Source organism: Misgurnus anguillicaudatus, chromosome 20, assembly GCF_027580225.2.
Source record: "Misgurnus anguillicaudatus chromosome 20, ASM2758022v2, whole genome shotgun sequence".
NCBI classification, from domain to species: domain Eukaryota; kingdom Metazoa; phylum Chordata; class Actinopteri; order Cypriniformes; family Cobitidae; genus Misgurnus; species Misgurnus anguillicaudatus.
Window position 1 is genome coordinate 16,690,710 of NC_073356.2, and position 15,071 is coordinate 16,705,780.

At 37.3% G+C, this 15,071-nt stretch overlaps 1 protein-coding gene across 2 annotated transcripts in view; it reads left to right on the forward strand.

Annotated features, from left to right (window-relative positions):
• The first annotated feature begins 4,385 nt into the window (after positions 1–4,385).
• triqk (triple QxxK/R motif containing) overlaps positions 4,386–15,071 on the forward strand; it is a 29,555-nt gene continuing 18,869 nt past the window's right edge. The window contains exons 1-3 of one of the 2 annotated variants that reach the window (XM_055220266.2): positions 4,386–4,516; positions 4,671–4,819; positions 7,131–7,201. In XM_055220266.2, the coding sequence (XP_055076241.1) occupies positions 7,141–7,201 (61 nt within the window). In that variant the 5' untranslated portion in view covers positions 4,386–4,516; positions 4,671–4,819; positions 7,131–7,140. The remainder of the gene's footprint in view (positions 4,517–4,670; positions 4,820–7,130; positions 7,202–15,071) is intronic. The other variant, XM_055220265.2, reaches the window with a different exon arrangement.

The window sequence follows — 15,071 nt, forward strand, 5'->3', positions numbered from 1 at the left end:
AATATATTATACGAATGAGAGTGTGTGTGTGTGTCAGGAGGGTGGTGATGCAACGGTAGTGATTTTTATAATAACTGTATTTTACAGTAGCTCTTTAAATGTCATGTGATTTTTCGGGTTTAGATTATATAGAGACTTCTTTGGAAAGACTTTTCACGAGTTTTGTGATTCTTTTGTCCTGCTTTTAATTGTTTATACCTCCAAAATAAATACACAAATAATGATTATTTTATAAAAAAAACTTCTGGACATTGGTTGCACATAATTAAATTAGGTTTTCTTAAAATGAAAATGAATGTCATTTTAAGAAAACTTGATTTAATCATGTTGAACTGGTGTGCATAATTAAATTATGTTGATCCAACAATTTTTTTTAAAGAAAAATCATTTTAAGAAAACTTAATTCAATCATGTGCAACCGGAGATTTTTTTTCAGTGTAATTATTCCTATTATTATTATTATTGACTTTTTATTACTGATTAGAAAAAAGCTGTACAGGAATAAAATTGCTATGTTTGAATTAGGGCTATACGATATTACCGTGGGGTCACACCAGCCGCGTTTGAGGCGTCAAAATTGCTCCACCGCGCCTAGTTTGCAGCTTGAACAGTTTAAATGCATTCACGCGTTTAGAGCGAAGTAGACGCGTGGAAAAAGCAAGCATTTGACGCGCGTGAAAGGCGAAATCTGCTTCTTGTGGGAGGGGCAAGTGCTATACGGTTGTCTGTTTGCAAGATGTGTGCATGTATCGAGAGAGTTAGCGGTTTGTATTTGGTCACCTTACTATAGGGGGAAAATATAAAAAAAAAACGACGGGAATGCCGCGGGTCGATAAACGTCACGTGACTCAAAAGTGAAACTTACCAGGTTGCCCAATGTCCTCACTGACACTCTTCCAAGTGAGGTCCTTTTTATTCCTGTCTCTATAGAAATAAGAACTTGTGTCGTATAGCTCCGGGTGACTACCGGACAATATCAAGCATTCCTTCATGTTGAATAAGTGACTCCGGGCGGGGCTGCCGCCACAGCAGCAAGCAGGCTTCTGATTGGTTAACGCGGCGCGAAAATCCGCCAAAGTTAACATTTTTCAACTCGGGCGTCAGCCGCAAATTTGCGCCAAACGCAAAATGCACAAAAAGCACCATTTGCGCATACCGTGCCAGATGCTCAATTCGCGGCATTCGCGCAAACTAGACGCGCGAATGAGGCGGAATCGTGTCTAATGCGCCGCGCTTAACGCCTCATTCGTGCCGCGAGACCTCCAGATGTGCGTCAACGCGTCTTCACATTGACTTAACATTGAAATCAATCGCGCTTGACGCCTCTACCACGGCTGGTGTGAACGCAACATTAGACTTTCACCACAATTGTCGTGGCCAAAATATTTCACAATAACTAAAAAATTATTAATTATCACGGTATCTATTAAAAAAGCTATTTTTGATTTTTATCATGAACAATACTACCAGTAACATTCATGTTTAGTATTGTGTATTTATTTATTTTTATTTATTTTTTGCTCAAAAGACAAGAGTGGGGAGGGAGAAAGAAAATTTGAATCCACTTTGGCGTCTTAGAAAAACATTTTAAATGGCTGTTGAATGATATATTATCATACGTATTAACACTATACCAATAATCAATACCCACAAGTTTGAATGAACTTTACCATCCGCAGTATGTGCAAATATGCATTTAAAGTAACGTAGTAGCAAACAGTCATTTAGCCCAAAACACACTGGGGACGTCTCCTTTGCTTGCACTCTTTTAAATGTTGCAATCAAGGACCATTGCCAAGAGAAAGAGAGAGTTGAAGAGAAATATAGCCCTGATGAGTGCTCTAGCGAAACTGTGTGTCTGTCATTAGCAAAGCATTCTCCCAGTGGGTTTATATCGATTTACCATGACTAATGGATAGTGGGGGGAAAATCACTTTAAATTAAAATTAGGATTGGTAATACATGCAAATTCAAATGCTGCTCTGCACCCAGGGTAGATAAAATGTGTGAAATGTGCATGTTTCCTTGTACTTGTTCAACCAATTGTCCAGTGTGTTTCCCTTATACAGCCTCAAATCACTTCAGATACATAGCCAAAGGCACAAGCGTGCCGCCGAATGCGATTTTGCATTCAATTAAAGTATAACATTTTATTTCAATAAATCTTTGCTCATCAAAACTATAATGTTGTGTCTTGCTTGTCTGGATATTTTTGGGGATTAGAGATGTGTGCTGCATATAAAACAATGGTGGGACTGCTGGAATACTGTGTTGATAATGTGTTGATTTCATTTGTCACTCGAAATGCCATCAACTCGCTGGGTTAACGGGACTGTTTATACAGCTCAAACTTTCATAGAGACAAGCAAATCATCTTTTTTGTAATCCAAAGAATGTATTGTGATAAAGCGTAACCTCTCTGAATTAATCACAAAAGATTTGGTGCATGCAAATGAGAAAATTAATTATGCAAAACACATGGTAGGCGCACCGTTCCACAGTCTCTCCCTCAACAAAGATGGCAAGGTTTATTTAAATATTTGAAAAAGACTTTCGCCCAGAGACATGATGAAAGCTTCATGTCACGTATAGTATATTAGAAAGCAAATAGTTCAGACTGTTCAGGCCATGGTTTATGTTTGCAATAAAGCACAACAATGAGTTCTTATCATTGAGCTAACAGTGTAAAGCACTTATAGCTGGTTGTTACTTTCATTGCATTGTAATATTCTGTTACTGTTTTTTGATTCAGGCACTATATCATCTCACAAATGAATTGCATTTAATGATTATACTAGAAACACAACATTTTGATTATGTGTTAACCATTTTATAAAAACAATGAGGTACTCAGGGCTGTGCTGTATTATAGTCACAAATGAAGGGGTTGCGAGTTGCACCATTTACGAGTGTAGTTGCAGCCAAAAATTGAAAAAGTATGCTATGTTTGATTTCACATTATGTCAGACACGGACCATGATGCATGCCAGTCAGTGGTTGGTCATCAAATTCATTTTTCAACACTGGTTGTAATTTTTTACATTTTAAGGTCATATTAAAAGGTATCTAAACATGAATAGTCAGATTAATTTTTAAGACACAAGTATTTTAAGTATGCAAACCGATCAAAGGAATGACTCCAAAAGACACAAAGGTCATACAGTTTCATCCGCAAATGTCACTTGTGTCACTTTATGAAAGTAGTGTTAAATTGCTCCGTATCAATGTTCTCCGCTGAGTAAATAATGTGTTATACAGGCTCATTATAAACAGATTAGATCTATTAGTTACCGCTGTGCTGTTCTCAAATCAGCTGCCCATAGGAGAGCAGAAAATCATTTTAAACTTCAATAAGTTACAAGCAGTGGCAACCCGCTCCATAATCCACACTGCCCCAGGCAGCAATAAGACTGGATGCAATTATGCAGACAAAATTCAACACAAACAAAAGAAATGGAAATTAGCCTTAAATAAAACAAAAAAGGGGAGAGAGGAGAGTAGAAAACAAGTTGGTCTCTTGCTGTCTCCCTTTCTCAGTTTCACACTCTCCTTTCTGTAATTGCAAAATTTCACATAGTGAATTTCAAAGCTTGGTGTAAAGCATATAAACACCTGGGATTGTTAAGGTGAATTAGTCTTCTTCCTGAAATGCACGTAAGGGATTTAATGCATTACAAGCTGACAGCATGTTAGCGTAATTAATATTAAAATAAAAATGCGATATTAAAACCATTGTGAATTGTGGACCCAGAAATGTAGAAATGTGTCAGTATTGTGGGTTTCTTTAACCTTTGATCTTAAATGTGGTCACCTTTGATGCAGCATGTTTTTCAGAGATGTGTTAAAATACACTTAATATTAGACTAGATATCACAAAAGTGATAATTCAACTGTAATTCAATGTATGGTTTATTACCTGTGACCTGTTTTTCCTATGCATTTTCTGTGTATTTAAATAAACCTACACCTACTTGCTCTGGGTGTGTGTGTGTGTGTGTGTGTGTGTGTGTGTGTGTGTGTGTGTGTGTGCGTTCACTATTCACTGGTTAAATACAGAGGTCCTAACATTGGTCATTAGGTCACTTCACTTAATATGCTGTGATGCCAAATTATGTGTCCAATAAATGTCTTAAAAGTTTAGTGATTTGTCCTTATTATATCTACATTAAGTCTATGTTGTTGTGATATTTCCTCTCAGTGGATTTAAATTAAAATGTTTAAAACAGCTAATGTGCAATTGGACATTTATGTCTCTTTATTCTGTTTATTTTTTTCTAATTTTAAAACCATTTAACTGTATATATGGTTATGCATGTAATGTTTAATTTATAGTTTTCTGTTATTTTCTGTCATTTAGAGTAAAGCATCTGACTGCTTTTTTATCGTTTGTGGACCCGCCCCCTCGATGACGTACCCGCTTATTAGGTAACTACTGATTGGCTGCCTCACACATCCATTTTAAATCCACAAACCTGAACCAGGAACTGCGGAGAGGATTCTTCCCCTCTTTCAAGTGGTAAGTCTATTTGAAACGCTTTCGTTTGTAGCAATTGAAACAGTGCCTACTATTAATACATCTTGTAGACACCAAGAAAACCGATAAACAGAAGTTGTAACAATCTGTCGCGCATAAACGTTTTCTAAAGCAAACATTCGTGTTTTTGATTTAGCGCCCGCCTCCTGCGAGTCAGCGATTGGTCGATTGGCAGCTCACTGCGCTGTGATTGGATAACTTCGGAAACTGTCAGGGCAGAGTCCAGGAACTGGATGATGCGTTGGCAGGATGAGTTAAATTGGAAACCAGTTTGGATTTGGTGCAGTTACGTGGCATTCAGATACATGATAGGAAGGAAAATAAATTGCATGCTTTGGTTAATTTTATTGCTAAATTCTACCGTCTTTCTGATACATTTGATACGTGGATAACTTACTTAAAGCATTAAAAGTATGTATATGCCAGAGGTGTCAATAAAGTTGTTATCAAATCTCTCTTTTTTTTACATTGTTTACAATATTAAACTCGCATATATAAATTCCTAGATTTTTTTTCATTATTAGAAAGAATGAGAGGAGCTATGTTTTAGAGTCTGATTGCATTGCAACTTTTTGCATTGAACACTTGGCTACTAAAAAGCACAGCGCTGTCTTTATTTAATTCATTTTCAAAAAGAAATGCCCGAGGTGCTTATTTTAATCTTAAATCTCTTTCAAACTGAAACCTTTGTAGTTTAGCTTCTGAAAAAGGATTCTGGTCTCAATTTGAGTCTTCAAAGCATTGGTACACATAGCCCCTGGCTATCTCTCTCTATTTGTGGATCAACCTCAGTTCACTCAACATGTTGTCTGTAATTTAAAAACTGTTATCTTCGAAGAGTTTACACGTATTAGAATATGTAGGTTTTATGTTTTTTTATTCTATTAAATATTCAGTAATAAACACCTTTTTTCTCCCTCTCTGCGACTGAATTATTATGAATTTCTGATTTGTACATAAGGTGGGGGAATTTTGAATAGTACTGTTTTGTGATCAGAGTTTTACATTTGCGCATTCAGCATCCAAAGTGACACTATAAAGGATACATTAGTGTATGCATTCTCTTGGAATCGAACCTATAACCTTTGCATCAATTAAATGCTCTACCAAATGAGCTACAGGAGCTCCCATTGTCCAACTGGAGGTCCGAATGTCAAACTCTGTTACCCTATCACTTCCTGGTCCCTGATTAAATCATTACAGATTACAAGCCTAGGGGTATGTAGATATAAAGGTTTTTAGAATATGGACAGGTTTGCCACTCAGCAGCCCATGTCAACTTCCTTAGTGGTCACACTTAGGAAGTATTTGGTCATCGTAGGTCATGCCCTCGGGCTTGCCTAAACTGTTGTGTAAACACAGTAATGGTCCTCTTCCTCTGCTATCTTTAAAAAAGTAATTAATTCCTTTTCTTGTGCTTTGTTGTTGGAGCCCATGTAATTACATCAACCTAAGTAAAGATTAAAGACATCAGAAGTGGGATGCTGAGGCGACCCTTGAACTTATTTAGCATAGACAGCCATAGGGGAGTTTTTGCCTTGCACAGTCATGCCTCGAGAGAGAATGAAAACAGCCTTGTAATTCTGTGTTTTCATGCACCTCTGCACTTCCTCCAGCTCTTTGTTTTCTATGCTAATCAGTCTGGGCTCTTGAGCCTGCACACCTTTCCACCGGAGATCTGCAGCTTATGAGCCAAAGCGAATCGGGTCTGAGGTGTCCTGCTTAATTTCTCAGATAGAGAGAAAACATGTCAGAGAGGTTTAAACGTCATAAGAAACATAGATGTGCCCTTTGGCTCATGCACCCTTTGCCTAGCTGTTATAAGAGGAAGCTGTATTGATTGCAAAATAATACTGTGAAGAGCATCAAACATTGATTAAAGGCTCACTGATCAACTCGCTGTAAAACGAAACCTATGGTGTAATGTAGGGTTTAATGCACTAAAGCATTACCAGCTTCAAGATTTTTACCTTCAAACTAACCATGGTATTATACACCATAAGATAAGATTTTTATGGTTGCCATGGAAATCAATCTAAGATCTCTCTATCAGGAAAGTCAGAGCGGTGTAAAGTGAAATTGAGTGTATTTGCTTCTTTAATGTAAATGGACAGTGCATTGAATGATTAGAAGGATTTGAAAATTACATGACAAATGTGCTTTTTTTGTGACATCATAAGTAAAGCAAATTTTCTTTAAGTCTGCTTATTTCATTATAGTTTATGTTAGGCCTACACATTTTGTGGTATTTATTAAAAACTATTAATAATGTCTGCTGAATTAATAATGGTAAACTGTAAATTTTAAGGACAGGTTTTGTTTACTTTTGGACAACCTTTGGAAACCAAAGATGTCAAAGTGACATTGTTGGTGATAAAAAGTAGAGCAATGTCTTACTGTCAGGGCACATCTGTTAATATTCACTTCGTAACCAAATAAAGAGATTATTTGAAGAGAGTATCTGTTTTTTTAGTATTTGGGCCATACAGTACATTTCACAGAAGAACTGCAGTAGCATTTCATATCCTTAAAACAACTTGATCGCTCACTGTTTTTACCTCATTTCACCTCATATGTGGTGTGTTTTTTCTCTCAGGTGTAGAAGGATGGGAAAAAAGGATGCGAGTTCTGTCAACCTGCCGGTGGATCAGTACCGTAAACAGATCGGTGAGAATCTCTGCGCTTTCCCATATACTTTATTTATAAGTATGGATGTAAGCAACCTTAATCAAATATTCATTCAATGTTTTATTTAAAGAAGAGTTTGAAATGTTGCCTTTTCTCTTTCATTTGAACCATTCTGATGATATTACTTGTGAATGTTACACTTGAAAAGACTTTAGCTGGGAATAAAAAAGGTCTGGATACAAACTATCTATATTATACAACCCTCAATACAAGTGATAAGTCTTGTTTATCTGGATAAGTCTTTGACAGGGTTATCACCCTGTTGACCATATTCATGCTTTCTCTTTTATTATTTATTAACTATAACAGGAAATAAACTTCAAGGGATAAACCTTGAAGTGAATGCAACACCTTTTTTTGTGAATCCAACACCTCAATCATTCATTTAAACTTCCTCAAACTTACAGTTTTTTAAACCGAGATACTCTATGGCCTAAAAATCATGTGTGCTACCTGTTAGCAATGACAGCCGTTATTCGGGAAAGCTACATCAAAGTGTCGTTTACACGACAACGATTACGGGACAGTTTCTATATGGTTTGGCTTTTTGTTTACACGACAACAGCATTTTGGGGTCCTAAAAACGCAAACTCTTAAAGACGGGCTTCAAAGTGCAAGGTTATGATGCCTTTGTTGTCCAAGTGTAAACCACTACCTGCCCATCTGTGATAACGGTGACGTCATGTGCATGTGTTAATTTAGACTATAGACCGTTTCATCGGACGCACGTGCGGTGACGTGATTACGCGTCAGTCCGAACTTTACTTCCGGTTTCTGCTTGTTTAATGGTCTGACTAGTTGCTGAAATTGAACTCTTAAACAAATGCCTCATCGAAAACAACAAATGTTTGGGTTTCCTAGGGAATCTACCTGTTGTTAGTCATCTTCGCAGATCTTTTTGACAGCGCTGTTGTGTGTGCGTGAAATTTTCCATAAACGGGAAAGAAAAACGTTTTTACTACATTGTTGTCGTAAAACATAGCTTAAGACTAAGCCAGCCTGGTTGCTTGGAGCAATGAGAAAAAACAGTGCTATACACACCAGCATGTTTAGGTGACATTCATCCAATAGCTAATTCAGTTTAGCTCAGAGAAACAAAGATCTTAATGGGACGGTTTCCCAGACAGGGTTTAGATTAATCTAGGACTAGGCCTTAGTTTTATTAGGACATTTATGTTGTTTTTACAAAAAAATCTTACAAAAAAACAATACTGTGTGCATCTTGAGACAAAACAATGGCACTGATATACACTCACCTAAAGGATTAATAGGAACACCTGTTCAATTTCTCATTAATGCAATTATCTAATCAACCAATCACATGGCAGTTGCTTCAATGCATTTAGGGGTGTGGTCCTGGTTAAGACAATTTCCTGAATTCCAAACTGAATGTCAGAATGGGAAAGAAAGGGGATTTAAGCAATTTTGAGCGTGGCATGTTTGTTGATGCCAGACGGGCCGGTCTGAGTATTTCACAATCTGCTCAGTTACTGGGACTTTCATGCACAACCATTTCTAGGTTTTACAAAGAATGGTATGAAAAGGGAAAAACATCCAGTATGCAGCAGTCCTGTGGGTGAAAATGTCTTGTTGATGCTAGAGGTCAGAGAAGAATGAGCCGACTGATTCAAGCTGATAGAAGAGCAACTTTGACTGAAATAACCACTCGTTAAAACCGAGGTATGCAGCAAAGCATTTGTGAAGCCACAACACGCACAACCTTGAGGCGGATGGGCTACAACAGCACAAGACCCCACCGGGTACCACTCATCTCAAATACGAAAAAGAAGCTACAATTTGCACGAGCTCACCACAATTGGACAGTTGATGACTGGAAAAATGTTGTCTGGTCGCCATGGAGGTGGTGTAATGGTGTGAGGGATGTTTTCTTGGCACACTTTAGGCCCAATTGGGCATTGTTTAAATGCCACGGCCTACCTGAGCATTGTTTCTGACCATGTCCATCTCTTTATGGACACCATGTACCCATCCTCTGATGGCTACTTCGAGCAGGATAATGTACCATGTCACAAAGCTCGAATAATTTCAAACTGGTTTCTTGAACATGATAATGAGTTCACTGTACTAAAATGGTCCCCACAGTCACCAAATCTCAACCCAATAGAGCATCTTTGGGATGTGGTGGAATGGGAACTTCGTGCCCTGGATGTGCATCCCACAAATCTCCATCAACTGCAAGATGCTATTCTATCAATATGTGCCAACATTTCTAAAGAATGCTTTCAGCACCTTGTTGAATCAATGCCACATAGAATTAAGGCAGTTCTGAAGGCAAAAGGGGGTCAAACACAGTATTAGTATGGTGTTCCTAATAATCCTTCAGGTGAGTGTATGTTAAGATATGTCAGTGCAAGATGTTTTAAAATTAAGGCAGCTTAAACATGCAATTTAGTCTTGCACTATAGGATAAACCCTGTTCGGGAAACCGCCTGATTGAGTTTAACGTGCTGTGCATAAAGTAAATATATCATTTTATGATAATTTGGTAATAAAGTGATAATACATTTTGAATCTTAATAGATTATTTTACCAACAATTTAAAGTTTAATATGTTAAAATTAAATTACAACTAGACCGGCTTTTTCTCATTAGATGCCATGATTTAACGGATTATGCAAATTTGCAATGTACTAACTGTGCCAAAGTATTTTGTGTGTTTTGATTAGGACTTTTGGGAGCACAAGAGAGCCCCTTTACCTCTAAGGACTTATATCCTACATTTTGTGGCTTGAAGTTCATCAGTTTCATTATGTTTATTGGATTCTTTTCACCCACTTGCCAGAGGTGTAGTAACTTAGTTTTGTAATGGCACTAAAATTGCTTTTTTCTTTTCGCTGGCATAAATTCATCCCTCATTCGATTGGTTTGGTACAATGCTCATATCGTCTCTGCGCCGAAAGTACCTGCCTCATACTTTTCTTGCTTGATTTTATGTGAGTTCATATCACACTCCTTAGTAGGACTATTAAGCTTGCGTTGCTCCGTCACCCTGCTTTATTGTGCCTGTGCTGCATGATTGTGCCGGCAACATAACAAGCCGAACTCCCGCAGGAGCCTGTGAATCTCAGACATATTCCATTTAGTTTTCTTTCTTTTGTGTCTCATCAATTCAAAGACATAACAGCAGGTTCTGGACAATTGATTCACATAAAATTTTCCCCCAGTTTGCGTTGAAAAGAAATCTATATCAGTCTGATTCAAAAAATCGCTGTTTAACGGAAAAAAAGCGATGCGAAAATGCACAAAGGCAGAATACACATCGTAATTTGAGATCGTAATAGGAAGGTAATTTTTTCTTGACAGGTCTTGCGTTTTTTCTTCTTCTTTTTTTTTTAAAGGAGGAAAGCTTTTGTGATGTCAGATGCCTTGTAGGACCGATGTAGACACAGTGAGTTTAAATACTGTTATTAAACTCTATAATGGACTGCAGAGAGCTGTCAACCAGAAGGGTTCCTCAGGTCTGTGTGGTCATCCCCCCTTGAGTCAAGATCATTCACATCATCTCCTCTGCTTTTGTCCAGCAATTATTCGCATGAGCAAACACTCAGATGCATCCCTGCTCATTAACTCTCTCTGTTTGCCACGATCGTTTTGTGCATTTAGTGGATTTGTGTATGGTTTTAATATCTTTGCTCTGGTTCAAGGCCTCTGGTGTGATGTGACGCGTCACGTGTCAGAAGTAAGCCTGACATTGGTGCCTGTTGATATTACAGATCCCTTATAAAGCAGTGTATTGATACAGGCCTTTCGGAGCATACTGGGACCCACTGGTCACCCGCTCTAATCTTTGCATCGCAATCAGACATTGTAATGGTTTTAGCTGTTGTGCATTACTTACCACTGACTGCGTGCAAAAGTTGCATCCACTTTAACGTGTACAAACAAAAGCTGTGGTAAACCGCTACTTTTTTTATGAGGTTTTAAGTTGTTTTGTTGACAAGGGCACACTGGAGTTTTTAAAGCTGGATTCAAATAAATGCATGTTCAAACAAAATCATGTGTGAAGGTATGTGCAACCAAATGGCATAAATGTGTAATATTCTTTCTGAAAAAAGTTGTCACTGGGACGGTACCTTAAAAAAATCCCTAATATGTACCATTTTGGTACAGATACCATTATGTACCTCTAAGGTACCAATATGCACCTAATGACTTTTTTTTACCTTGTACCTTTTATTCTGAGAGCTACCCAAGTGAACTTAGAGGGCGGGTTATACTAGCGCTTTGCTCGGCACCCAGGCCTTCGCTGACCGTGCACACGTCTCAACAAACAAACAAGGTGTTTATAGTTGACGCTCTCACTGTTGCACTATTATTTGGACTGACAGGGGGCGACTCGAGCAATCGAGTCCAAAACCAACACAAAGTAAAGTCTTTCGCTAAAACAACCCTGGTGCTTGTAACTACAAAGCTTGATGTATAAGTATGAGAACATGAATAAAACAACAATCTCTTTAATATGTCTTTATTAAACATAATCCTTTCATTAACATTTTTACTAAACAAACAATTCAGAAATCTTAATAAGCCAATAATTCTGAATCATATGTAAAAGAATTTTTGTTTTAAATGACTATACTTTAAATGTCAGATAAATAGTATGCATAGGTTTGCATGGATTAATCAAAAAGATACGTCACAGGCTTGCCTGCTCAGCCAGAATTTACTCGAGGTCGGTTACTTTCATATGCAGAGCTGCGGATGCGGTTACAAAAAATGACGTTAGGGATGCACCGATATGGAAATTTTGGCCGATACCGATAACCGATAACTCTTTATATTTGGGGGCCGATAACCGATATATATAGGCCGATAAATATTCATATTATTTTCACAATGAAAAACTCCCAGACCGTGGACATCTTGTCTTTGCGCTAGACTAGCATACTCTTCGTAAGCCCGCAACACGTGTCATCTTCGTGCTATGTCACAGAAAGCACCAATCAAAACTTCACATGGCCAGCAATGAGCAAGTGAAGTGGTTCAACAAACAAAAATAATCCATCATTTATCGGCTTTCATTTAACGGCCTAATTTTGCTATCAGACCGATAACCGATAATATTAAAAATAAGCAGTTATCGGCCGATACCGATATGTTGGCCGATATATCGTGCATCCCTAAATGACGTGCACACCTACATGTGAAATGGGAGGTTGCAACATGTACCACTGCCCACTCCGGATTGATGTAATTTTTGCTGCGCGCACCAACATGCTCATGCAAATACATCAAGTATAAACAATACTTAATGTGTTTACATTTGAGGCACATCTTCAATTTTAGTAAACCCGATTCTGGTCAGTTTAAAAATGTGGTTAAGGCCGCAGTATACTTTTTTCCGCATCCGAACAGGGATCAAACATTATGGTGACGAACATGCTCCACAGCTTTCTGTTCTTGGAAAAAGTAAAAATGAAAGAAGAATAGTGTGCATATGCTGTTTATTTTCTTTGTGTAATTGTTTGTAGTGGAATGTCCTGTCTCAATATTTTCACACCCATGCACTGTTGTACGTGGACTGTATGCGCACTGTCCACGCGCATAAATTTTGGTCCGCACGGGCGACCGCACACCCTCCTGATGATGAAAATTACGTCATGCGGTTGGCGCGCACAATGACGTTCCTAGTATATCTTTGGCTTAACACTTTACAATAAGATTGTATTTGTTAACAGTTAATGCATAAGCAAACATGAACTAACAATGAACTACACTTCTACAGCATTTATTAATCTTAGTTTATGTTAATTTCAAGATTTACTAATATAAAATTAAATTATATATATATATATATATATATATATATATATATATATATATATATATATATATATATATATATATATATATATATATATATATATATATATATATATATATATATATATATATATATATATATTTTTTTTTTTTTTAAGGAAAAACATTATATATTAAGTATTTATATATAATGTAAATGATACATTAATATACAAATGTTAGACGTGTAAACATTTCTTAAATATATACATGCATGTGTGTTGCTATAGATTAAATGCAATTAATTGTTATGCATACCTAAAAGAAATTAATGACAAGTTATAATGTTTTCATAATTGATTTGTTTTTGGCAGTGGGTTTATTGTATCTTTTCTGCAGTGTTTTAACATGAATAAGGCTTCTTGCCAAAAAGATTTTTTGCTAATTTTTCATGCCATATCTATTCTTGTTCATTTGGATGCCAAATTTTTGTCATTCACTGATGAAGATACCTGAATTAATTGTTTGGCACCTGCACACGTAACAAATTGACATGGCCTCTAAATAGAAATATAATGGATGTATCATCTCGGTTCCATGTTCCTGTCTGTATCGTTTGAAATCTTTTGCATATTTATAATCCTCCTGTATAGCTCAGTGGTAGAGCATTGCATCAGCAGCGGAAACGTCATGGGTTTGAATCCAGTGAACATAATTCTGACTTGTAAACAAGTTTTTTCATTTTAGTTCATTTATATATTTGCAATATGGACATTGGGTTTATCAGAACCTTCCCACAATCATTATAATACAACTAACTGCACAAATCTCTCTTATCACCTTTTTTAAAGCTTGTTTTCTCTTGTAATGAAACAATTGAGCATGTGAATTAGCTAGATGGTGGTAGAAAGAGCTGTGCTAAAGTTGATGGCAGGAGAATCTGTTTGCGCATGAGGAGTCACAGCTTTTGAAGTGAAATCAGCTGTACCCGCTTTGAAAAGCACCCCTGACCCCATGGGTTGAATCCTGTCACTTTCCTGTCAACATCTGACAGCACAGTGTGCATGGAGAGGTCATACTGCTCAAGTCCACAGGAGACAGTGACACATTGTATTAGAGTCTCCTTTCCGCGTTTGGCAAAAAGTTGGGGGGTTACACACCGCAGCGATGCAGTTGAATGGTGATTAATGATCGAAGGTGCGTTCAAAGCCCCGCTCTGTATTGCCTGCCAATTTGAACCCAGTCGTGGTGAGACAGAGAAGCCAAGAAGGCCCACGAGTCGTCATCGGCGAGCGCTCACGCAGAGAGAAACGCCTCATCGAACTCGATGGCGCGTGATGCGGCGTACTGGCAGGACCACAAAGTCTCGCTATATAAACAATTTATTTCAAACTCTGATATGATTACAATTAACTATTCATTTGAAACAGATGGCTGAGCCTGTTGTGTGTATTTACACCACAACAGGAAGTTTCACGAAAAATAAGACGCACACCTAATCTGTCCCGGTTGGTTTGGAACAAAATGGCTTTTGCTTTCCACACCATGTACAGTCTCTGCAGGTGCGGGCGACGGGGAAAAAGTCATAGAGAGGGAGGGAGAAAGAGAGATAAAGGGACTTTGATCATGTGTTCATGCTGAGGAAGTGGTTTTAAAAGGGTTCCCGGTCATGGAACATACAATTGTGATTTCTTACGCTGGAAAAGCAATGCAAATGAGTGAAATCTTGTGTCATGGAAACATCTGTAATAGTTTAATATGTGAGCAAACTAGGATAAAACAAATAATCTATTTGTGAGTGTTTAAGTTAAGTAAAAAGTCCAATTAAAGATGGCCAACATAGCTAATAAATGGCATTTCTTTATTTTGATTTTATTCCGATATATACACTGTAAAAAATATTTGATACGTATACAGAGACAACTGGGAATGCATTTTAATTGTTGTGTTAAAACATTAGCCAAGTATAAAAGCTTTCAACCTAAATCAAAATGTAACTTAAAGTGCTGAGTTGCCGAAACTTTTAAAAGAAATTACGTATTCTAATAAATTAAATTAATGTAAAAAGATTTAAATAATATAAAAT